The sequence below is a fragment of the Melozone crissalis genome, unplaced genomic scaffold (genome assembly GCF_028551555.1).
Source record: "Melozone crissalis strain CALT ecotype California unplaced genomic scaffold, PUWL_Pcris_2 ptg000023l_1, whole genome shotgun sequence".
NCBI classification, from domain to species: Eukaryota; Metazoa; Chordata; class Aves; order Passeriformes; family Passerellidae; genus Melozone; species Melozone crissalis.
In genome coordinates, this window is record NW_026535801.1 from 15565926 (window position 1) to 15592004 (window position 26079).

The 26079-nt window shown below is 42.2% G+C and overlaps 1 protein-coding gene across 1 annotated transcript in view; it reads right to left on the bottom strand.

Annotated features, from left to right (window-relative positions):
• The window catches only part of CCNYL1 (cyclin Y like 1), a 36941-nt gene extending 11994 nt beyond the window's left edge, over window positions 1-24947 (bottom strand). Inside the window, exons 1-6 of the mRNA XM_054278179.1 lie at window positions 24704-24947; window positions 12324-12398; window positions 10033-10067; window positions 8304-8404; window positions 3362-3397; window positions 2577-2628 (exon numbers count right to left, since the gene is read on the bottom strand). Coding sequence (XP_054134154.1) covers window positions 2577-2628; window positions 3362-3397; window positions 8304-8404; window positions 10033-10067; window positions 12324-12398; window positions 24704-24947 — 543 coding nt within the window. The remainder of the gene's footprint in view (window positions 1-2576; window positions 2629-3361; window positions 3398-8303; window positions 8405-10032; window positions 10068-12323; window positions 12399-24703) is intronic.
• Between the last annotated feature and the right edge of the window lie 1132 nt (window positions 24948-26079).

Sequence of the window (26079 nt, forward strand, 5' to 3'; positions counted from 1 at the left end):
AAGTTAGACCTGCAGCATGGTCAGGACAGCAGCTGAGAACAGCACAGCTGCCTGACACCAAGCTAGCAGCTGTAAGGTAAGCAAAGCAGTGTTTTCCTGTGGTTTTGTAGTTTGAAATAGCTGGGGAGCATTGTCAAGTAAAGTGCAGATGTAAGTTAACTTAGTGCTGCCCACACAGCCTTCTAATACACCACTGAGCAACAGAGGTTACCTCTACAGGGGGGCCATGCAGCATGAGGAACAGCATGAGCAGGAACACTGCTCATTCCTGTGCTACACGTGGTACAAAAGCACATCTGAAGTACATTTTTGCTGACTGGATGTCCTGAGGTAACCCAAAATGGTACTGTATTCCTCATCCATCTGTGCCCAAAATCTCACTGTGTCTTAAGGACCTGCTGGGGATGGGAGGATGCTGTCCCAGGTGCTTTTAGACTTGGCTCGGGAAGGCAGCTGGGCCCTGCTGCTGTGTGGGCTTGCCTTGTGCAAGACCAGGGTTCTCTTTTTGGTGTTTTTTTCCCTGGTCTCAGAGAGACTGCTGTTAGTGGCTTTCTCATCTTGGGAAGGATATTTCTGGCATTTTGAAAATGATCTGGGGATCATTTTCATTGATCCCCCAGGATGTGAGATTCAGCAGTTTGGTTTTCAGCAGTTATTTACTGTTAATATTTGCCTGTTGCTGTTTTCTTTGTTAGTAAACTGTTATTTTTTCACTTGTGTTCATTCCTTATTGGTGGAAAGCGATTGGTTTAACCTACACACAGAGGCAACTTATTCCAGAGTGTTTTCCTTTTAAATTGTCTCAAACCAAGGCACTGGAAGTGAGAAAGGAAGCACTAAGACTGGTATTTGTGACTAAATCCATGATACTGGTACCTGGGTCCTAGTAGGGTCAGCAGAGCTGGGTTTGGACTCCTTGTGACTGCATCTTTAGAACACAAGGTGTTCAGAGATTGCTTCTGCTAATTAACCTTCCTGAAGGAACAGCAGGTACCCAGGCAAAACACCATTGCTATAGAAACTAACAAGCCATGTGTGCCTTTCCCTCACAAGTGTGACAATCAGCCCTAACTCTATTTCTGTCTGTTTGCTGCAGGAGGAGAGAAGAGACCTTTAAGTGTTCCCCAGAGGACACAATGATTGTCTTCTCATTTAATAGGAGGGAGGCTATATGAAAGGATCAAAGGATGTCAGGTTGTTAAATAAAGAAATTGTCTGATGGAGCTCATCTTACATAAATAATTTTGAATGCGAAACAACAGATTCAGGCATTTCAAATTGTGGGAGAGGTTTTACAGTGACTTCTCTGAGCCAGAAAGAAGTTTGATAGGGGGATCCATGTTTACCCCTGAAAGAATTTCATACCAAGGTCGTTGACACAGAAACCAAGAAAGAGAGGAGGATAAATAAGAGCAACCTGCAACTCTATTCCAATAAGCTCTCTGTTTGTCTCTTCTGACCAATGAGTAAAGTGTAAACTTAGGAGTTTTTTAAGAATGTAAAAAAGCATGCATGCTAGAATAAAAAGGATTTGAAGCTTCTGAAAATTGAGTGTTTTGTATTGTGACCATCTCAACCACGACATTAAAATAGTTTTGGTCCACACTTTTTGCTCTGAAGTGCTACAATCCATACAAGAAATCTTGAATATAGCTCTTGTCCTGAAGTCCTTTTTTTTAAAAATTGAATAAAGAGTTTATTTATATTGCACTGTACAATTCCTTGCACAGCCAGTCCTATTTTAGGATGAAACTTTAACAAACTTAAAATATTAACGTGTTTATTAAAATCTGTTTATTAACAACTGAGATCCACAAAATAGGTTCTCCTGCATTCACTCAGGTAAGTTCCAGCGCAAATTCAATTTTTAAAGCTGCTGGATATTTGCTAAATTGATTTCACATGAAAAACAAAGTAAGTGGTTCTGTAGGACAGGCATTAAGTTAGGGGTGCTCAAACTGGATGTGAAAAGCACATGCTCCACTCTTGAGCTTCCCTGTACTATGAGGTTTTGCATCTTTAGGAGTGTCTGAAAAGGTGAACCAGGACCAGTCACATTAAAATCACATCCTGAATGCTCCTTGCTGTTACTGCAAGCACATTTGCCTTAAAATGTTGCCTTTCCAGTTTTTCAAGGGCCATGCTCACTGTTGCCTACTTTGTGTGATGCTCCATGTTCTACATTCTCCTGTCTGAAGTCATGTAAAAGGTTAGGCACATACCTACTAACCAGGTCTTCCTAAAGAAACAGAAAACACTTCTAATTAAGCAGTTATTAAAGAGGGGGAGAAGAGAGACAGACAAGAAACTTCAGACACGGAATACAAAGAACTGGGCACATGATTGTTTCTGTTTATAGTCAAAGCATAAAAATCAACATACTTTGTAACATTTAGACTGGGCTCTATTCATGATCCAGCTGATCTCAAAAGTCACTGTTTGCACTTTGTATTATGTATAAAGACATAATTTAAGATCAATTTGATTGTGGCCTGGTGCTAATACATTTTTATGACTTATACCATATAAATCAAGATGTTACTGACATACACTCAGAGGACAAAAGAATTACTTACTGTGAGAGGGTGAGATTTTTCATCAAAAATATCCAATGATCTGTCAGAATCTCTACAAAACAAAAGTCTCTGGTTTAGCAATAAGACTTAATTGGTAATACTATGTTCTACTAAAATCATTGTTCATTAAAAAGGATCAAGAGACATATTTCATAGTTCAGCTTTTCCTATAATATGGAATGGAGCTACCTTGTATTTTTGCAAAGCATTTAATGATGAGTCCTTACAATTAAATATTTAAGATGCTAAACAATGAATAGCTTTCCATGCTCTTGTATTATGCTTACTAAAGTTCCCCCCAAAATGTGGAACTAGGTGAAACTCATTAATAGCATTACTTCAAAAGGTCAGCTCTAATTCAGAAGCCTATGCTGGAACTAGCTGTAATGGCAAGAGTGATCTGCACATGGACAGAGTGTTCCTTCACCCATCAAAACTAATCCATACCTCTGTACTCAGGAAAAGCTGAACAAAGTCCAAAGGCTGATTTGTGATGAGTTAACTGTGTTTTCCTCCCTCCCTGTTTTGGAGTTTTATGTGCCATTGGATGGGTGCATTACTGACCCTTCCATAGCTGCTCAAGAGGGGGTACAAAAAGAAAACACATTCAGCATACAGTGCCAGAGTTTTCACCTCCTTTAAGTTTCACCAGCTGTCACTGAAGTGACCAAGACATATTTGACTCTATGATCTTGAGAGTTTTTCCCAATCTTAGTGATTCTATGATTTTATGCCTGGTTCCAAAAGAAAGTCATTCTATTTCAGCAAAGGAAGAGTTCACTCACCTGTTCTTTATATGGTAGAATATTGCTAATGTTACACTAAAAAAAAGAAAAGAAAAGAAGACTTAACGAAGCATTTTCCATGCACACTATTCCACTGCAAAAGCTGTCATTCAGTGGAATGTTACAAATCCATCTTGCAGTGACCTCCTCTCCCATCCTCATGCACTACACATCTCATTTCTGATGTTTAACTGTTTGGACAGAAATTGGCCAAATCATATCTTCCTGCCAAACTACTTTTACAGTCATTGTACAGATATCTGTGCAACAAAGTAAGTGTTAAGTGACATTTTCAACATGTACCTTCATTTCCTGATTAGGTGATATTTAGTGCAAATGCAGACTATTCCCAACTAAAATGTGAGTAAGTTCTCCTTGGAGTTACATATACCATTGCAGAGATTCTGCAGATGTTTTAACCCTGTCTAGTTGTCTAACTTAGAAACTGTCTAAAAATAAGAGAATTATAAAGATGGTATTATACCAGCAGAATCCAAGAAGTGGATAAGAACAGATTTCAGTCTCTGCTTAGTGAAGCAATAGGTTTCATATATTAACACTCATCTACTGTGGAAAATTTCAGCTTCTTTACTTGTGGTGGTAACAGGAACATTGCCATCACAGGAACCTATCGTGAACAGTTCTGATCTGCTGTCAGCTGTACAAAATGTACACTTGTCACTTCAAAATGGTACAAGCATAAACTTTTAGGCTTTTGTTTTGTTTTTCTCTAGAAAAAGAGAAGTGACATGCTGCATACCTTTGTCTGAACCCAAATTTTAAAGTAACAAATCAACTTAGACATTTCCAAACTCTACTACACAATTAAATCTGTAAAGCCTTCTGGGCCTCAACCTACTTGATAAAACTCTCTCTCAATTCTCAGCTGGTATCATCTAAGCGCAAATAATTGACTTTCTGGTACCCAGAGAAATAGTTCCAGCAGCCATTTACATTGCAGAACATAATTATCACCTACCTAAAAGAACAAGTACGTGAAGAAAAGGCAGAAAGGCCAGAACTAAACCCTAAGTCAGCAACATGCTGGTTTTCCACAACTAGAGGGCAGACTAATATCACTGCAAAGTACCAAACACAGCCCTACAACTTTTCCTGCAACACCACACAAAATCCATTTCAAGTTTTCCCAGGTCAAGAATTTCTTGATGTGGCTTTCAGTGTGACCTAAACTCCCCATCTCAAAACACTTTCAAACCAACATGTGGAAACCCAGGGCGTTTGGATGGAACCGGTTGGAAAAATTCTTTGAGAGAAGCGCGAGGGATTCTCGAAAACTCTCACGGGGCTGCACCCAGCTCTTCAACAGGCTGGCTCCACAGAAGTGATAGCAGCAGCATTTGCCTGAGGACCATGCTTCAGATGCAGAAGATAGAGATACATGAAAAAGAAGTGTCCAGAACCAGTGAAAAGTGGCAAAGTGCCAGGCCTTTGCCCAAGATGCAGAAAAAAGGGAACACTATGCAGATCAATGTTATTCCAAATATGATATAGATAGAAATCTTCCATTGTGAAAAGCGCTTCCCACCATGTAAAGATAAAAGTATTAGTAATGATTCAATTACCCAAAAAATCCCAGAAGACAGAGCATTTGGGAAATGTCAATCAGATCCTATCTGTGGGGTCATCAGCTGACTCCCCAATGGTTCAGAGTTCTAGGGTTTGTTGGTACTGAGTTTGTAACCTTTGTTATTTTTGGTTTTTATAAGTAATACTGATAAATAGTGATTGTTGTTAACGTTATATGAATGCTTTAAAAAAGTTGTCTTAACCCCTTCAAACACTTCCTGTTGATAAGTTGATTATACTCAGACTTTTGTGTTAAGAATTATTATTAAGGTATTGTAATATTTGCAGCCAGCTTTTATGTGTTTTACTATCTCTTTGTGTGATCACCTACAAGACACACGTCTCTTCAGGATCTTGTCTTTTTGTTTCTTAACTACTCATATGTTTGATCTGTTTTTAACTACTCATATGTTTGGTTAGTTTTTTTTTTTAAATCCAGACTGCCAGTTTCATGGTTTTCTTCAGTTATTATTACAGAGGTACTCCAGCAGAGAGTTCAGTTGTAACATTAACTTCTCTTTTTTGAGTATTAATTTTGTATTGGGTAATCAATCTTTCATTCAGCTGAAGAAGAGATTTGCTGTGTTTGAAGAATCTCTATCCTGACAGAAACTTCGGAGGGATTCAATTACTTGATAGTTTGATTGGTTTTTAACCCTAAGGTTTCTTATTCATAATTGTTATTTTTAAGAGTCTTGTTTTAAAATGTGTTAAGTGATACCCACCAATTAGAGTTCGGGCTCTGGCCAAGCTCTAGCTCTGCTTGGATGGAGTGACTGACAATCAGCCCAGATGTTTTCTGCATCAAAACAACTGGCAATTTGACCATATATGACAGCTGAGCCTATTTTCAGAGGGAGTTTGGAGAAACGTGAATCTGGACATGATTTCTCCAATTTTCTGTTCTTTTAAGGCTTATTGGCTGTCACAGACTCTGGGATGACAGTTCATTGTTGTAGTGCTTGGTAACTGTATGATTTCACCTGTGGTATTGATTATGTGCATTATCTAATTGATTCCTAATTGCTGTGAGTTTCTTCTTTACTGCATGCATTGTTTTGCTCTTGATGTTTTCTCCTGTTCATAACCAAAGAATGTTAGTAATAGCAACTTATGTTATTTTATATTTCTCTATGCAATTTTCCAAAACAAAACTGATCAATGTTTTATTTTCACATCAGGACTCATTCTTCACCTCCAGGATTTTGAGAAAATCCTCCAGTCCCTGCAGGAACGTGGATTTGTTTGTGTTTTAACAGGTACAAAGTCCAGGTGGATTTCAGTGAAGAATGTGAAACTCTATCAAGTGCAAGAAAATGCTGACCACTCCGCAAGCAGGGAAGAAGACACACAGATGTGGACTGCACAGACATTCCAACCCTTGGGCTTTGCCCACAGAAGATTGTGGACTTTGGGTTTCTTCATCGGTGTGAGAATCAGTGATGTTGTAGAATTTTTGTTAGATGATAACTTAAGTGAAATATGGGGTGTGGTCAAATGTGTGGCTGACAGATGGTTAACAAAGTTGTCAATGCAGTGTTTATGGTTGAAACAAGGGGAGTTTGGACCAAATTTCTCCCTGACGCTCTTTATGAACCTCAAGAATTGGAAATTCTTGGCTCAGTGAAGGTGGACTTCTGTATAGTATTTAGTCTTCCTGGGTCAAAACAAAATAAGGACAAAATAACAGATGTGACCCCAAATCACATTATATATAGAAATGTGACATCCTGGTGCAATTTCACAGCAAGGATGATCACACCATCCAACAGGGTTCCATTGCAGTTACCACAAGGAGTCTTTTTCATCTGTGGGACAAAATTTGGCCTGCCAGCCCATCCAATGTCTAAGGTGGTCCATGCAGCATTGGGAGACTTTCTTTACTGACACCCAACATGACAATGATAAGGGAACAAAGATGTAGAGGGAAAAGATCTGTCAGTTGATATGACCCCAGTTGTGATGACAATGTTAACACATGGAAAAAAAGCCAGAGATTTATAACAGCTTCTGCCACAGGCAGCTGCAGGAGCAGCCTTGAAGCAATTGGATCAAACAGGTGTTAACTGAGTAAGCACTCTCGTGCTACCTCTCTGGCACTGAGCAATTTATTAGCTGGTGTTCAAGGTGTGAGACAGGTGACTCTGCAAAACAGAGTGGCAACTGATTATCTTTTGTTAGTGCATGGACAAGGATGTGAGGAATTTGAAGAAATGTGTTGCGTGAATTTGTCTATCATTCAAAATCTATTCATGAAAGCACACAACAGTTAGAAGATGGAGTGGCCAAACTCAGGAAAGAGAATGGGTCATGGCTGGGGTGTGTTCAGTTGATTTAATCTTGCACCAGCATGGAGAGAACTTTTGAAGAAAGGTGTGTACGTTCTGATTGGTGTCACAGTCCTTTTAACATTTGTGCCATGTCTGCTTTAGTGTGTCCGATGGATGATGGATGAGGCTGTCAAAGGAGTGGTTTTGGTTCAGAGAGAAGGGGGAGATGTGGAAACCCAGAGCACTGGGAATATTTCTCTGTCTGCTCTGGGGTGCCCTGACCCCCAGGGAGCACTGACTTTGACCCTCATTCATGGAGAAAATTTCCCAGACTTCAAGATAGACTAGAATCCACAAAAGTGTGAAATAGATTACAGAAAGTAGTGTAGGTGTATCACTTGGTGAGAAATTTAAGTTTAGGGATTTTTAGTATGTTGTGGATGGAAGCAAGATGGAGAGCACAGGGTGTTGTGCTGGGTTTCTCTTTCATGCTTCTTCTTCCTTCTTCTTCATGGGTTTGGGTGGCATTTTGTAATTGGGCAGAAAAGTCTGCACTGGGGGCTCTCTGGGATCAGTTATTGGGTTAAAAGGGAAAATAATCTAGGTGTCAGTTCTTAATTGGATAATTTAGCCTTAAAAGACCTTGTAAAAAGAGACTGTTGGCCATTTTGTGCCTTCTAATGAAAAGCTGCCAGATCACAGTAGTGAGAGTTTTACTGATAAGAAATAATAAACACCTGAGTCCCAACATGAATTGCTGTCTCAAGTGCCTTCAATGCAAACCCAGAGAAACCCATAGCTGGGACCCCCACAGCCACAGTGCTGACACACTTCTGCACTGCCTCAAGTGCACAATGAGAACAGCTTTGAAACAGGACAGCTCTGTGACTGAAACAAGAGCTCCCTCCAGCAGTCAATTACCCAGAGCTCTACACCCTTTCCATGACCAACCTGCAGCAGCAGTGCTGTGCTTCTCTCATTTCAAGGGTGCAGTTGGCTTTGCAACAGACAAGACCCCCAGAAAATCCCAAATAACCCTTACAATGCCACTCTTACAAGCCCTTGGTGATGAGAAGGGTCCTTACCACTTTATTGTGCTTCTAAGGTTAGGCTGGCTGACGGTGCTGTCATCTATAAATATTGTTGAGCATGAGCTGTATTTTTTTGTAAGCTGCCCAGGAGAAACCTTGGGGGGAAAAAAGAAAACAAGAACTGAAATACATTCAAGAGAGGGATTCTGTAAGCTTTTGTTTAGCACATTGCATTCTGGCTTTACACCTCAAGTGGCTGCTACTGCAATGTAAGCTACCCTGCAGCCATCTAGTTCCTTTGTGTAAGACAAATTTATAAACCATCCCGTGTAATACACAACATGATTTTAGATAATTTACAGCAGAAACAGCTGAGCTAAAGCAGCAAGTCCTGATTTCCAGTTCTCTCCCATTCCATTCTTCTCAGTTAGTGTCCCAGTCTTCCCTCTGTGATGTACTCTATTAGATTTCCCTGTGACTCCACCTTCTCCCTTCTTTTACACCCTACACATTTCCAGTTTCTGGTTATCCAGTTTAACATTTGAGGGTTTGTCATGTTACCATTTCAAAGAAAAAAACCCTTTTCCTGACATGGCTCCCTACACACATGTCTTGTTTAGCATCTGCAATCTGGAAGCAGAGTACTGCTATTACCCTTACTTTTACCATTATTATTTAGAGCTAGCAATATGCTCCATCATCCATCCTAATCCTGACCATTCTGTACTGCAAGAAATCCTCCACTATAACCCTACCCAGGCTTCCCTGAGCATTTGCAGAGAATGCCTTGCACTAGAGGTAGGACATCATAATTGAGGGAGGAATTTCAATCAAACAATTCAAGATTCATTAGTTTTCACCACAGTTTTTTTAAATGCCTGGTCTAAAACTTGAAAATCTTCAATATGAAAATGCTGACACCCTTCAAAATTCAACAGCTGCCTGGGAATATCTCCCATTCCAGCTGAAGTTTGCCAGCAAAAACACTCCAATCACACTTCACCTTGGTACTGGCAGACCAAAATGGAATTATATTAAAGACAGAGAGAGAGAAAGAAAAGGGAAAAGAATCAACCCCCCACTCCTTGCATTATCATGCAAAATAAGAGACTTGAAATACCATTATCTTACCAGTACTTTATCAGTAGACACTTTTGATATTTTTAAGCTTTGTTACTAACTTCCATTCTTACCTTTACTAGTCAATTATTTTTTTATCCACCTATTAGTGACATTACATCTTTTTTGTTTTGGCTGTTTTTTTAGTAAGTGAAGTTCCAAACCAACTAATATTTGTGGAAGAAGCTCAGAGCATAATTTCAGATTTTAAAACTAATGGAGAATCACTTGTTTATCATACTGATGATATTTGCTCATTATTCTCTTTTCACACTGGATACACTTTTTAAAATAAGTTCTGTAGCAATACTCAAGCAGCAGTCATTCAAGACTTGCCATCTTGGCTGAGAAATTAATGCAGTTTTATTTTTTGTTTAAAAAAATACAGACAGGTTGGCTTATATTTTCTTTGTTACTGTTCTGAAATACTTAAAACTGACCAAAAAAATTTCATTTTTATCCTTTTGAAATCAGCCATTCAATGCTTTGTGATATTGGGCTTGCTTATTGCTTAGAGACAGGCAAAGATAATTCAGTTTTACCCTTCTAAGGAAGATTTGGAACATGTGTAAGATTATATACCTAGAACTACTACAGTTGTTTACTTGAATTTGTCTTTGGCCCAATATCTTAATATTATTTCCACAGAATCCAGTTTACTTACATGATTTATATGGTTACTCTTCCTTTTCTCTCGCACTAGAAAGAAGGAAAAATAATGTGAACTGAAAGGTTTCCCAATTTACATTCAATAAAGCAATTCTATTAATCTAGTTTTCTAAAGTATGGGAATATTAAAAGTTTCAAATTTTATTTTAGGCGTCTTGAAAAGTAGTTTGAGGAAAAGATACCATGTTTTATCAAGCTAGTAAGCTACACACTCCTTCTGTCTACCCACATGTTCATTTAGGAACAAGTACTCCCCATCACAGTAAGGGGAAAAACATCTCTGCTTTGAACAGATGCTGTGGATCATGAAAACCAGGAGGATTTCAGACAGTTCAAACAGCCAATGTCCAACATTCAACAGCAAACAGAAGCAAAACCAGCCCGCCCTGAGCCTGCCAAAGGCACACAAGGAGGAAGTGAGGTGCCCAGCACTACTTAGGAGCTCTCTCCCTCCATTACAGAAGGTAAAAGGGTATTTCACTGCACAGAAGATGGCACAAGCTGTGCCCCTATTTATCATACAACTGCAACCTTGTCATTTGATCATTTTAAACTGGGTTAGTCTTTCAAAAGAGACTGCAAGGTTAAACTTCCAGCTGTGACAGCAGCAATACAACAGAGTGTCAGGGAGAGCTGCACACATGCACAAAGTATACAAATGTGACCTGCATGGACAGGCACCTCTCCACAGTTCTAACCTCAGATCATCACCACTTTTTAGCAGGACACATTCCCTTACACTTTTAGAAAAACTGACAATTGGAAAAGAGTATCCATATTTTTTTAGTCTTTTTTCATAAATCAAAACTCATAATCCTCATAACATCTCACTGAGAGAGAACTAATAGATATTAATTCTGCTTATTCTATGGAAGGTCAACTAAAGTAGTACGAGGGACATTAGAAAATAATTTATTCTGCCTGATTTCTCCATAAGAATTAATTAATTTAATACAAACTCCAGAGAACAGTTTAATAGTTACTACCTCACCTAGAGGACCCTTTTTCTGCATGAACACAAATCTACACAATTCAATACATTTCACTGGAAGAAATCCAGATGAGATTTAAAGCAATACTACCCCAAGAAGGCTGTTCACGTGGCTGAAGCATTTCAGAGCAGGGCAGGAAGGCTGCACAGTGACTGCTGATGAGCTCTGGCAGTGTGAGCTGCACCTCCAGCACTGCTCATCTCAGAGGTGTCTGAAATGAGCAGGTCAGGCCCCCTGGCTGTCTGAACACCGACCTCAGAGGCCCCACAAAAAGAGGTCTGTACATCTCTCTGGTACCATCTCCTCTGCAGAACCGGGCTAGCCTTGTTCCCACTGCTCACAGATTACCTGAGCACTGCAAAGGGGATACAACTGACAACTCTACCACTTGCCACAAGAATGAAGCAGGACAGCAACTGACAGACCTGTCAAAGTAATTCTTTTCTGTAGCAAAGCTGTGCCAAGTTAAAAGACACACTGCAGCTTTCCATCAACACATGCAACTTCAAGTGCATCACTTCCCTAGCAAAACAGTGCTTCAAACAAGAACCAACCATAAAAGAAACAGAAGCATTTAAAAAAGATTAGCTGAAACTTTGTTTTAGTTGCAACTTCAAAATGTCCTATTGACAGAATTTGACAAAAGAATTTTTATATGTGCAATATAGAAATGTCTCCACTTTTTAACAGCCTTTTGGAATGCACAAGCTATAGCAATTGTTTCAAAACTGAGTTATGAGATAAACACAGGATCTGCAAAGAAATTGAAAATTGAGTTATTACTTAAATACATGATCTGCAAAGAAACTGAGAATCCCAATACATCTATATAATTAAAACTGGGATTGGAGAATATTTATCCTCTGAAACTATTAAAACAGTTTAAAACAACATATTCAAAAGCAACTAGACTACTGGCTTAGGCTTATTACTTATTACAGAAAAATTAGTTTTTTTCAATTACAACTTTTTTACTTTAAAACAATTTTTGAAACAGTCCTTGGTCATTAAAAAACCCACCATTGCTTGAAACTTGAATTACACTAATGAAGGCAGCCTTGCTCCTTCAGATGAGTAAGAACTGCACTCTGAAATCTGATAGTTAAGCATTTTAAAGATCAAGTGATTTAAAGTGTTAAGTAAAATGGTCTACAAACAAGTTTCTGTGTAAATACAAAAATTACTAATCCCTATGCTTTGAAAGAACTGAAGCACTGCTCTTGAGCTGTTACTTTTGGTTACTTTTCCAATTTTTTCCTTTTTTTCGTTAAATTGGAAAAAAAACTTAGCTTACCATCTGTTTGTGACTTGCTCAGGAAAATTGTGCTTGCTCTGGGATGATCAGATGGATTAGACTCCAAGGCTAAATCTGAAATAGGAAGGACAAAAAAAGGGAGATATTTTTAATAAAAGATAACTGCAACAATTCCCACCCATCCTCAAAGTTCTCAAGCACAGTGATGGCAACATGATCAAACTCATGTAGACTGGGCTGTCTCCCTGAAACAGAACTGTACTTTTGCCAAGATGAATAAAAATTTTACATTTTTCCCTCTGAGAAAAAAAACCCAAAAAACTGGACAGGGAGATCTCAAAAATCCATTTATCGTCAAAAGTCAATCTGTGCCCCTGCATGTTAGGGTAGCTGGCTGTGGGACATGTGCTCAGTACTGAGCAGAAAGCTAGAACTTTATCAAGAGAATAATTTTTAAAAACCATACCAAAGCAACAAAAATTATCACTGCTGATCTTTCCCTCTATGCTTTATGTACCAAATACAGCAGGAAACAATCTCTGTGGTCTTACAAAATAACCTAATATTTACAGTGCTGATAAATATCAAAACATGGAGCTTACACTATTCAGCTCTTTTGGAATTTCAAATAAAACCATGTAAAGCTAAAAGGGAATTACTGAAGAACCAAATGACTGCTTTAATCCTTTGCCACAACAGAGCAGTGATGGCTTTAGAAGAGGATATATACTCCTTTAGATTAAGATGGAAGTGATCACAAAAGTTTGTTGATAAAATTGTGAGCATCATGATGAAATTCTGAGCTGCCTTAGCTTTGACAGCAGAAACAGCTGCTCTGAGGAAGTCATGCTACAGGCACAGTGACTTATGGAACACATGAACAGAATCATCCAGGACTGTGATGCTCTAAGTCCTGGGAAGAGCAATTTGGCATCCAGGTACAGTTGTCACTCTTAGGCCACGCCAGCCATACAAGCACACACACTCCTGCATGAGCACTGCACTCTGAAGTGTTCAAGCTGGGACACCAACACAGCTGCCACACCCCTAAAAAGAAAAGCCAGCTAAGAATCACCATCAACTTTTAATTAAAAAACCCCACAATCTTTCCTGCACCCAACCAACAGAACTCTGCCAAACCACAGAGTGCCGGGTGCTGCTTTTAACTGTGTGAATGTTTGTGCCACAGCCCCCGTGCACCAGCAAGGGAATGTAACTGCACAAGTGCACGGGTCCCCAAAACTCCTCCTTCCAGATTCCCACTGGGAATGCACAACACTGCTGTCCACACATCCATGTTTTCCAGGCACTGGGCTTTACCACGCTGCTGATCTTAGTCCAGCCCTGTTGCTCTGGCACTGCTCCAGGATGTGGACCACTGTAATTCTGGATCTCTACTGTTTAAGTAGCCAACATCTGTTCAGGAACACCAAACCAAGACTGTTCAAAAGGGAATCCCCTCTCCTCTCAAAAAGACCACAGTCAGCCATGAAAGGAAACCATCTTGTAAAGTTTTAAAAAGTTAATTTACAAAACCAGTATTTCCATTGTCACCGTACTGTGCTCATTCACAGCACACAGTGAACAGATACCTGAATTTATTCATGCAGTAAAATGTAAAAAGTCCTAGAGTGGAATTTGCCTCACAGCTCATACCTCGAGTACTTCCAATAAGCAGTTGATCCTCTGAAAAAATAAAAAACCCAGCATGCAATAGCATGCCATATTGCCACATTTTAAGTACCACTTGTAGCATCTTAACAAAATAGTATAACTTGTTTAAAACTTGTCCACAAGTCTGACAAGTTTCTAACATTGATTTAACAAAATCACATTTAAGAGACAGTATACAGCTTCTAATGCTAGCACTGCATTAACAAACTCAACACAAACAGTGATTCAGAAGTGGAAGTATTTTGCCAGCCTGGAAGTAACTGAAGTATCATCAACAGGCCAATCAAGACTGCAATATGCACACTTAAAATACAGATCATTGTCAGCAAGTTATGATGCAAACAGAGCAAATGACTGAGAACTTATTTACAGTTCACCAGCAACTTTTAGAATAACTGGGTAAGTCAGGTTAGGACAGTTCTCAGAGGTCTCCAGTTCAACCTCTTGCTGAAAACAGAATCAGCTTTTGGTAGAACATGAGGCTGCTCAAGGGTTTACTGAGCTGAACCTTGAAAACTTCCAATGAGGGTCCACAGAGCCTAGATCACCTTTCCCATTTGGGGACTAATGCCTACAGGGCTATGAGACTCACTATGGAATGGGAGGGAAGAGCTTGTAGGACTGTACAAGTCTTGGGCCATATTTAGGGAAAGGCAGCAAGGAAAACTGGGGAGGAAAAAGCACAGGAAAACTGAAGGAAAAGGGCATTGAAGTCAGTAACTCCTAACACAGGACTCTGTGTTTCTCCTTGGTGAATTTCATAGGGTTGGTGTTGGCCCAGTGTCCAGGTCCCTCTGAATAAGCAGCCTCCAGCACACTGCCTGTTGGCTGTCATCTGCAATTGGGGCATCCTCCATCACCTCCTCCAGGTCACTGATAAACATTAGGCAGGACAGATGCTTTTTCTCCCAGGGAAGAGACAATACAGGATAACACCCATCCTCCCTCACCTCATTAAAAAAATACACTACTATCTTGACTTCCCTATGGTTTTGATTTACTTTGAAACCATGTGACTTGTTAATGCTCAATTCTTACATTGCTTCTGCCTCTCATTGTGCTCTGCCAGTCCCTATATCCATGCCCCTCACATGCAAGAAATCAGGTCTAGGACTAAAAGCACAAGAACGAACATAACCAACTTGCATCCCAGACAAGATGTCTCTGCAATGTCCTCTTGTCATTCCAGGCAAGAAGATCCACAGCACTGCAGCATGCACCAAGTGACACAAAATTGACAAGGCCACATGAGTCAACCCCCTGAGCCAAGCAGACCCACACATTTAAGGAGAGGAACAGAACTGAAAGGATCATAGACCTCACTGGCTCCAGTTCCATACTGGCTCTGCCAGACACTTTCTGCTGGATGAAGGCAGGTGTGTCAGCAGCCACAGCACATTAAACTCACAACACAGATTATACAACCACAGTTCAGGTACTAATAGTCCAAGACACATCACACAGCTCCCAGTATGAAATCCCATCAGAAATGATCAAGACCAACCGTAGCTGGGTTTGTTATTCCAGGATAACATGGCCCAAGCAGACAGAGTGTACCTGCTTTGGTCTGGCAAGAGACTGCAAAGAAAGATGCATTTAACAGACCACCTTCCTGCAGCTTTCCCCTTAGAAGCTGCCAGAGAACTTTAACCATCCTGCCTGTGCCATTTTCCCTGGACAATGCTTTTTTCTAAGCAATGGAAAAAGCAGTCATGTTATTTGCTCATCCTGAACTGCCAATGTTGCTCATGAAGTACCAAAAAGCAGCAGCAATACAGCTGAAGGAAACATAAGGCAAGAGGCAGATAAGGGCATGAGCAGAGGTAAAATTTAATGGGAAACAGCAAAAGAAAAGGCAGAGGAAGAGATAAATCTGTCTGCAAACAATTTGACTCACTACCAAGCACAACTCCTAATACTTCTTCCTGGCAGCACTTATGAGTCCAAAGCCAAGATACTAGCCCTGAAGGGAAGGGTAAGTCCTGAGTAGGAGCTGCATCAGAAATTGTATGACAGAAAACTCAGGCTTCACAGTAAGCTAACAGAAAAAGAAAGCACGTATGACACAGGATAAACAGGAATAATGGGAATTAAAACATGCAGAAACAAGAAAGGGAAATGAAAGGATGATATAAAAAGCAAGAAAACAGCCCCAGAACATTTTTGTTTTAGAGGCTATTAACTCAATATAAATCAAAACACTTTCTATCAGACCCTCACACTTACTGATAAAGACGTGAGAAGGGAAGATTCCCACCAGAAATCAGGTCTATGAGAGCAGGACAATAATGCGGCTTCACAAGGGCCCTTTACCTGTCCGAGAACAGTGTGTTAAAAACAACCTTCCCCCTTATTTCCCTGCATGTCTCAGAGCCATTTACTCATGTGTACTACCAAGCTGGTCAGATGACCCTGAGCGTGCTGCCCCTGCCACCGTTCCCCCTCTGAGGAATCCTTGCAGCTGGCCTGCACTCCAGACAATCCCAGCCGCCTCTGCTGCTGCTGCTGTGCACACACAGTCCCCACAGGGCACATCACAGCAACTGTAAAGGCAATCCTCTGCCCCAGCTCAGCATCTGGCATCCTTTCCATAACACAAAATCCACATGAAGACTTTATCCATGCCATGTAAGAATGTGTGTAGGTTTTAGGAATTTATTATGCTAGCTACTTATCTATGGTTTACACACATCCACGGGTGACTTCTAATTATTACAAACACATTTTACACATTGCATCCTGCTACATGTATTATCCCGTGAATAAAGCTGACAGTCAAAGACGACACTAAGTAGCGGCCCTTTGACAATTTCACTACTCCAGAACAATAAACTATTGCATTTCCCTTAACAGTTTTAGCCTCATCCTTTGCTTCGCTAGACAGCAGTAACATTTTGATACAGCACAACTTTAAAGCATTAAATAATACCATAAATTCTTTGCTTTAAATTGTGTTTTGTCACTTCCTCAATGACTTACTAGCTGTGACTAATGCTAGAGTTCCCCCTATATTTCATTACCTTATACTATAAAGATGCAAGCCACTTAACACTGCCAATAAAGATGTAAAAAATAAAACAAATTAGATGAGCAAATCTGCCAATCCATTTCAGAAAGTCTGTTATTCCTAACAATAATTTTATACAAAATTATTTCCCCTTCAAATTATGTTACTCCATTGTTTTTTCCCAGAACCTTTTAGGAAAAAGTTACAGCTCTGGTTTCTACATTTAACCTGCTTTGTTTATTTGTCCCAGCCACTCCAAATGCACCAGAGAGGCCAGCACGCATAGCCTGCTTTCTATTTGCAACTCTCCCTGTTGAAAGATTGTTAAAAGATTATTTCTAAATATTGTGACTTTACACAATAGACACAGAAGGACATTTTATAGCTATTTAATAGATGTCAGTTAATTTTTATGGCACTACTACAGAAGCAGTAATATCATCACCAATACCCAGCACATATCTAAGTACACACTGCTGTTTTGGAAGGATGCAGAAATCACTTCAATATACAATACAAACAAACTCTTAATTAGGAAGGAATTATTTGCTCTTTTACACCACACTCCAGAGCTGGAATGGAGAAACTGACAGAGTAAACATTTCAAATTTGCTATTAAAATCAGAAGACTTTAGAAAGCAAAAATGCAGATAAATATTAAACACTGGACGGAGACTACCTAGGGTTTAAATAATCTGTAAATTTATCTGGACCAAAAAAAACCTAATACCATATTAATATGTGTTCTTTCATGTCTCAAAGTGCAGGAGTATGCACACCAGTCTGTACAGCCTCCCCAGGGCATCCCAACATGTTCCTATTGCACTCGGTTCACAGACCCTGCTGGGGAAACACGGCTGAGACATGTTCCACACAACACAACACAACACCCACCCTCCCTTTCTGGGACCAAACGGAGCCAGGAGGCTTCCACACATTTCCTGATGTACCTGCCAGGGTTATAAAGCACTGCTACAGATTTTAGCCAAGGCAGGGTATCAGGAGTGCCCCAAATTCCACAGCAAAAGCAGGACAAGTTAAAACAGTGGTAAACAAGATGCCCCTAAGATTTTATCTTTGAACTAGAAGGAAAACAGTAGCTCATAAGCTAGATTGTGGAAGTAATTAATGTTTTGTTAGGGATGTGTTCCTGTACTGCATTTAATTTAGGACCATTTAAAGGACAAAGAGAAAGAATTAGTTCTGTGCTGTCACTTTTTATTCCCCACACCGACCTTCACACATAACACAATTCTCTATCACCAGAGGTTAAAGTCAAAGTCCACAGCTCTAATTTTCTAACTGATAAGCCAAAACAAAAAAAAAAAAAAACCCAAAACCAAACCAAACCAAAAAACCAACCCCCAAAAAAACAAAACCAAACCAAACCAAAAAACAAAAACAATCCCAAACCACCAAACCATACCATACCAAACCAAATTTTGGTATACATTAAAGAGCAACCAAATTTTAGACTCTTAGATCCATGCTGAAAACAGCAGGCATAAGGAAAGCCTTCCCATAACACTCTCACATGTTCTCTGCCTCGCTTCCAAGCCATGGTTCAGAAAGCAGAACACGTGAGCACCAGAAATTCCAGTCTCAGGTTGTGTCTGCAGGTGACCAAAGCAAGGCACACTGCAGGGTTTGCTGGCGTCACATGCCACCTGAAGGACTGGCACGTGGTACATTTTTCACCTCTCCCAATTGCCCATATTTGCAAACTTCAAATGAAGCCCGGACCTTACCTGCAGTTTGTTCTGTAAATAACTACCCACATAACAAAACATGTCCAAGAGCTTTAGAGAAAAACTTGTTTTAGTCTTTGAAATATACTGGCATTCAGGAGTTTATTATCTGAGCCTGACTGACACATTTCATAACAAGCCAGTGTTAGTTTTCACTAAACTGGAAAAAAATCAACAATGTTTGATTACTGCAATGATTTGAGATCTTTCCAGAACCCCAAACAGAAGCAAAGCTGTGCTATGCACACACAGCTCGTCAAACAGTATAGAATGCTGCTTGGCTGTTAGGGGGATTTTTGTGTAAACTGTCAAGGTAATCCTGATATTCACATCACCTGCAAGGAAGATCTTCAATTTTATTCACCTGGCTTTACTATGGATTTAAATACATAGCACCAAGTTTTTTTAAGTCAGTACCATCCTCACTTATCTCTTGAAATCAAAACATTCAGAGTTTTCTTCTGAAAACATTATTTTTCCAGTGAGTGAAATAAAAGTGCACATTCAAACTCTAGATGTAATGAAAAAAAAACCCAGATAGGTTTAAAAATCTCAACATAAACTTGCTGGCAAGGATAGACAGATGCAAGGTCTGGGTTCTTCATGTTTGGTAGAATTTCCCTCCTGCCTCCCACAGTAACTTCTTCCTTCTCCCTGTATGTGGAAGAAGCACGGCTAGAAATGTAATTTAATGTGCAATATGAATCTGGGAGGAGTAGGGTTTTGTGTTTTGTTGGCTGTGCAAGAGTTCATTCCCTGTTCGTCAGCTTTTTGGTATGACCTCACCACAATGATCACACTTGAGAGAACACATACTTCTAGCCACTGAACTTCTGTAGTTCTACAACATCTACCCTGCAGGTAGGAGGGAAAGCAGCAAATCTCCTAAAGAAAACCAGCAGAGGATATGGATGCTAGAGGTAAGTCACACAGAATCAGTTAAAAAAAAAAAAGAAAAAGAAAAACGTTCAGATTAAAATTACTTCAGTTTCCTTAGTTCTGCAAGCCTCATCAAACCCCTCTGATTATATATTTCCTTTCAATACCTGTTATGCTGAAAGGCTGAAAAACACACCAGAAACACAAATCAGTCTCCCTCCGCATGAGCTTCATGTACACGTGTTCTATACCAACTATTCTTAAAAACCTAAGGTTTATTTGCTTGCCGCAAAAGTCTCCAAGACTTACTGAAGAGAAAAACAGGATAGAGGATTCCTTAGTTGCCAGCAGTATCCAAGCATAAAAACAGAAATACAAATATTATGCTGCAGCAAGGAATTATTTTATTTCAAATTCCCAATTCTATAGGTAAATTTCATTGCTGCTCCTTGATGACTTTGTGATTCAGTGATTTCCACTACAGGTACTTCACAGATTGTTTCTAGAGGCCATGGCATCAAGCTTCCTAAGGTAACAACATGGAAGGTGTTTCAGGCTTACAGAAAGTCTGTGATCTTGACAAAAATGAAGTATTGGACTATCTGCAACTGCTACAAACACCTCTGTAATGAATGCCTAGTCAGTTTTTGGAAAGGGATACTGACAGCTAGGGAGAACCAAGAGGGAGTCTAAGTTAGGTGAAAAACTTGGTGACTACAAGGAAAAAAGGAGAGGGAATACTAAGAAAAAGCACCAGAGCATCATTTGGTTTTTAGATCTGGCTTCATGTTTGTCCAAACAGACAACAGTATTTGTCAACCTATGCAGCTACAGATCTTCAAATAAAGAGGTACAAAAACATAAAATGGTTAAGTCTTCCCTGCGACAAAACTGCTGGCATTAAAAAGCTGATACTTTGCACCAAAATGTTTTAACTTAACCAACATTTTAACTAGGATTTAAAAAAAACCCCAACAACAAACCAACCCCAAACTAAAAAAAAAAAAAAAAAACCACCAGGAAAAAACCTCCACCCACATGCCTGAAATAAGATGAAATTATATAAGAGAAACAAATGAACAGTATTTAGACCTTCTGCAAGGAGATTTACAGACAACTTGGTATAGATAACCAGATCACAGACAACCAATATATCCAAATATTTGTTCACCTTTAACACTGTTTAATAACTTCAGCATGCAGACAACCTGAAGCTTTCAAGAGTTACTCAAGGCACTAGGCCAGGTAAACCTCACTTGCTACATCCCTCTTCAAAGTCCTCTTCCATTTGCTTTCCCATCTAACCTGTGTGTGATGATCACATCCCACTCAGCTCCTCTCCTGATCCCATCTGCTGTTCCCTCTCATCCTTGACTGTCCTTTCCCAGAAAATGGGAATGGAGAATGACTGTCTTGTCATCCTCCATCCCTCAATTATTCAGGTGAGGGTACCAGGTCACTTTGTCCCACCACTTCAGTAGGGCAGCACTCTTCCCCTTGGTTCAAGGCACTTAAGCAAACCTCTGCTCAAACTCAGTGAACAGCAGCACGGCAGGGAGATGATTTCAAGTACAAGTGAGAAACATCTGCCAAGCAAGGTCTCGTTCTAGTTTTGTCCAAGGATCAAAGAATTTTTGAAGTAGTAGATATATGTTTAAACATAGGGATCTAGCAAGAAAGTGTCAGCCGTAAGAAACTCTTCCCCTACATAACAAGAAAAAAATCTCAAGAAAAACAAAAAAAGAAGCCCAAAATAAAGATTAGCAGACACTCATTTGGAGGGGAAAACCCAAACAACCAAACAAACCCAAACAACCAAGCAAACACCAAACCAATCACCACAGCCCACTAAAAGGCACACTAAGATGAAAGAGCTACCATTACTAAAACTAGATAGGAAAGCCTTTCTGGTCAATGCAAACTGTGTTGAACTGTTCATTTAAGGAACACTTAATGCTCAGCTGAAAAGTCAGCTAGCTGCTTTAGATTCGTGGTAGACTTTGATATTTAATATTAGCAGTAGGCATGAAACTAGTTGGAAGAAACTTCTGTTTTCAAAGTTATGTTTATTCCCTGTTTACTTAATCCAACTTGCCTTAGCATATCAAGCCACAAATACAGGCTTATTTCTTGTTTGGAGAAAGCATGCACCGAATAGGTTATGGCTCAGGATCTTGAGAGCCATAAAATACAAGGTCATGCTTTAAATTCTCTTAGTAGAGGATCTGACAAACCTTTCCTGTTTGAATTAACCTTTGCTGAAACATGAGGCTTTCAGTTTTACTGTGTGTTTTACCTCCATTCCACCTACCACTGCTTTTTTGTCATACATAAATACCACATTGTAGTTTGTCCATTTTAAGAAAGTGAGAATTTTCTTGTTTCCTTCTGATCTGATACAGACAATCCAAGCAGTGCTGACTGGAAAGTAGTGCCTGTTAAGGACAGAGTGCTGGGGAAGCTACAGAATAATCCTCACTAAGAGCACAGACCTGTGAGGAAGACATTCCACTTGCTATGGAAGAGCAACACAAAGCTATGAAACAACACAAAACAAAAAGGCCAAAGCTCAGATGGTAACTTCTGCATTCCTGATACAACCAAAACATTCAATTTTAGCAAAGCAAGTGCAAAAGTACTTAAGACAGACTTTAGAACAACAAACAACATAGAGGTAGAAACTTAAGGAATGAAGCATCTCCATCCCATTGGGATGCTAGCTTTCTGATATATTTAGCTGTTTACTTAGAAACTCCTAGAACTGAGCAGCATGGAACAAAAATAGCCAAAATGATCTTGACTTTTATTCCTTGCAGCTTTCTCTTTTCTCCCTGCCAAAGGATTCAAGACAAGGGCAGTCAATAGGTTCCTCAGCCTCCCGTTATAGACTAGGTTTGCATCTTAGCCTATGATGTTATGCAATAATCAACTACAGAAATACATTTTATCCCCCAAATGAAAACAATACTTTCTAGTAGTCAAGAGCACAGAAACATGCAGGCTGTCTGCATGGTTTGGGTATGCCAACAGCTTTTACATCCTACAGTTTAAGAGGAATAAGCATAGCTATTTGGTCTATTACAGATTTATTCTTTCATAGAAAGTATTAAATTAAACAAATAGCTGTCTCACTTCTAACTTCTTCATAAAGTCTGGATCATAACACTTGATTTCAGACTTCATAATTAGTGCTTTACATTTTGAACTTCTTCGATTCTATCCAGGGAATGCTTTGCAACATTCAAAAATCAACACAATAAGTTTTACTTTTAAAATTGACCATCGTGAATTTTATTTTAATAAAGGTATCAAACTTTGATACTTACTGCACACCTAAAGAGTTGTATCAATCAGAAAACTTCAAATATCATCTATCACTTGCAGCAGATCAACTTTGGAGGGCAATAGTGAACCACATACCACTGTAAAAGTGGTCTTTAAAATAATCTTAAACATATACCACTTATGCAATTCTAATTCTAGGATTATCTCCTGCCTGAAGACTCAAGTTTCTATAGCCACAAAAGTAAAATTTGTGATAGACAGTTAGTATCTTATTCTTGGACAATACACTCTTATTCAGGCTTGCAAATTAAAAAAAAATTAATACATCTCCACTTCAAGGCCAGTCCTGAAACATGGATGAATTCACAATTAAATCTGTTACTCAGCAGAGCTGACATGATCACGTACTAAAGATTCAAACAAATACAACCCTTATTCCTGAGGAGATTTGTTCAGCTTAGGCATTTTTGCTTGGCTTATTAGAATCTTTAGAGAGTTTAGCTCCTCCTCCCCTAATGAGTTGAGAGAGTTCTGTAATAATCTTCCTGCAAAAATAAAGGTTTATTTCTCCTGGGCAGCAAACATAATTTCTACTACTGCACAGCTGTCTCAGAGGAGCTCCAAGGGGCTGGCTGTTCCATCTCATTTCTGGAACAGCTGCACCATATGGTGCTGTGCAGAACCCTGCAAGTTGACTAACTCCCTTTCTGAAGGTCTCCTCACACTCTTCTGCAATGAGTCTTGACAGCAAAATTTTTTTTAAGTTCAAGAAGAGCACGGATTACAGTGATTATTGTTATTGTACGCACCGTACATTAAAGATGTCAGGCAGACTATCTTTTTCCAAGCGAATCTATTTCGCATAGGTGTGGTTATAATTGCAAAGAGGAAAAGCAAGATGTTTGTTAATTAAACTAAGTTTTGAATATCATGAGGTGCTAGATTGCACCGTGCGGCTGCAGAAGCAGCAGGAGCACCCCGAACCTGTTACACGTGTGGAGAGCCCCTCGGGCAGCACGGCCCTGCGGCTCTCCGGGGCAGGCAGGAGATGCCCACAGAGCGGCTCTGTGAGGTACCAGCGCTCCGGGTGTCACTGCGAGCCATCTGAGCCGCACACACGTACCTTCCCATGAGTCCAAGGAAAGCAAATTGGGAACACCGAGAGCTAAGCGACAAGGAGCGCCGGTGTCATGAGTCCACAGTTACAACCCCGCACAGCCAGAGTATAAATTACTCACGTCCAGCACGGTGATGTCATATGCACACAATCTTTGTAATTCTTAATTCCCTTACTCCCCACACACCCTCTTCCTTCCTCCTGTTCAACAGAGACTGGAAATGCAGCAGCTTTTACCATCTGCCCGAACACTACGGCCGAGTCACGACTCCATAGTTAGGGAGAAAGGAGCAGCAAGACTTCTCCGCCTCAGCCAGGAGCACACGGGGGCTCTGCCACGTTCTCCTCTTGTTCCCCGACCCCCTCTGCGGGATCCGGGCAGGGCCGGGCGCTGCCCGGCAGGGGAGGCGCTCCCGGCCCGGGCGGGGACTCGCCGAGCGGCCCCAGGCTCGTCCCGCGGGCGGAGGTCCCGGCCCGCAGCCGGACCCGCCGGGGCAGTGCCGGCGCCGTGACAGCCGCGGGGAACTTTGGCTGGGGCGCGGCGCGGGCCGAGCCCCGCGGGGCCGGCGGGACCGCGCTGCCCCCGCCGCCGGACAAAGGGGCCGCGCCTCGGGCCGCCGGTGCCCCCCGGGTGCCCGCCCGCGCGGAGCGGGGGCACCGAGGGCACAGGGATGCGGTGCCCGGCGCTCCTCGCCCGCCCGCCGCTCACCATCCGGGAACTCCCGGTCGCTGATGTGCTGGAGGTGGGGGCCGCCGCCGCCGCTGGGATCCGAGTCCCCCGACTCGGCCTCCGCCGACCCCGAGCCGCCGCCGCCGCCGCCGCCCGCTGCCGCCGCCTGGTACGCGTCCGCCCAGCGATCGGGCCCCGGCGCTGCCCCGCCGCCGCCGCCGCGAGCCCGGCTGAGCTTGGGGCTGGCGTCCGGGGATACGCAGCAGGTGACGGTGTTGCCCATGGAGCTCGGAGCTCCCCCGCCGGGCCCCGGCTGCGCGGCTCCGGGCTGGGCCGGGGGAGGGGAGGCGGGCGCAGGGCGGGTCGGAGCGCGGGGCGGGCTCAGCGCCTCCGCCCCCGCCCCGGCCGCGCGCGGCCCCGCCCGCCCCCACGGCCGCGCGACCGCCCCGCCGCCTCCTGCACGCGGCGAGCACAGGCCTCGCGCGAGCGCCCGCCGGAGGGAGCCCGGGCCCCGCCCCGCCGCCGCCCAATCGCCTGCCGCCGCGGCGCCGCGTGACGGCCGCTCCCCCAATGGGCGCGGGGCTCGTCACGCGGCCGCCGCCGCGCCCTCCCCGGCCCGCGTCTCCGCCCTCCCCTCCCCGCGCCTTCCCCACGCGCACGCGCGTACGCACCGCCGGCCGCGAGGCCTCAGACGCGCCCCCGTGGCCACGCCCGCTCGGCCCCGCCCCCGGGGGGCTCGCGTTGACCCGGCGTGCACGTGCCGCGGGCGCGTTGGGAGCGGCCGTGCGGGAATGGGGGACGGCGAGGGGGACAGCCCGGAGGGACAGGAGGGGGACAGGCAGGGGACAGCCACTCGCAGGAGCACGAGCCACAACGCCCGCGCTGCCCCGGCGGCAGCCCCTGCGCAGCCCTGCGAGCTGCAGCAGCCCGTGGCCGGCCTCTCCCCTCCCTCTAAGGGGCTGAAGGGCTCCCGGGCCGGGGCGGCCGCTCGCCGGGCGCTCCGCTCCTGCCGTGCGCGGTATCCGTCCGGGAATGCCACACTGCACGGGGCCGCCCGCATCCCCAGGGAGCACTCAAAGTCCCCAGCAGCTGCAGATTCGCTTGCTGAGTTTCAGCTACCTGAGAGCTCCTCAGAGGACTGGAATGTTCAAATACACTCCAGGGAAGATGGATTAGAGGGCGAGATACCCACAGCAGTCAGAGGCCCTGATAAAGGCAAACATGCGTTGTTCTGCAATGAAACAACCCACTATCGCTACAAAAATTTAACTCTGGCCCCCGATAAGAAGAATGGCTCTGCAGAAGACTTAGGAACACACAAAAGTATTACAAAACTCTGCTATCATGCTGGCAGTTATTCCAAAGATAAGCAGGCTCAGGATTTTACTCCATTTTGTAGGAAAAATCCCCATGTT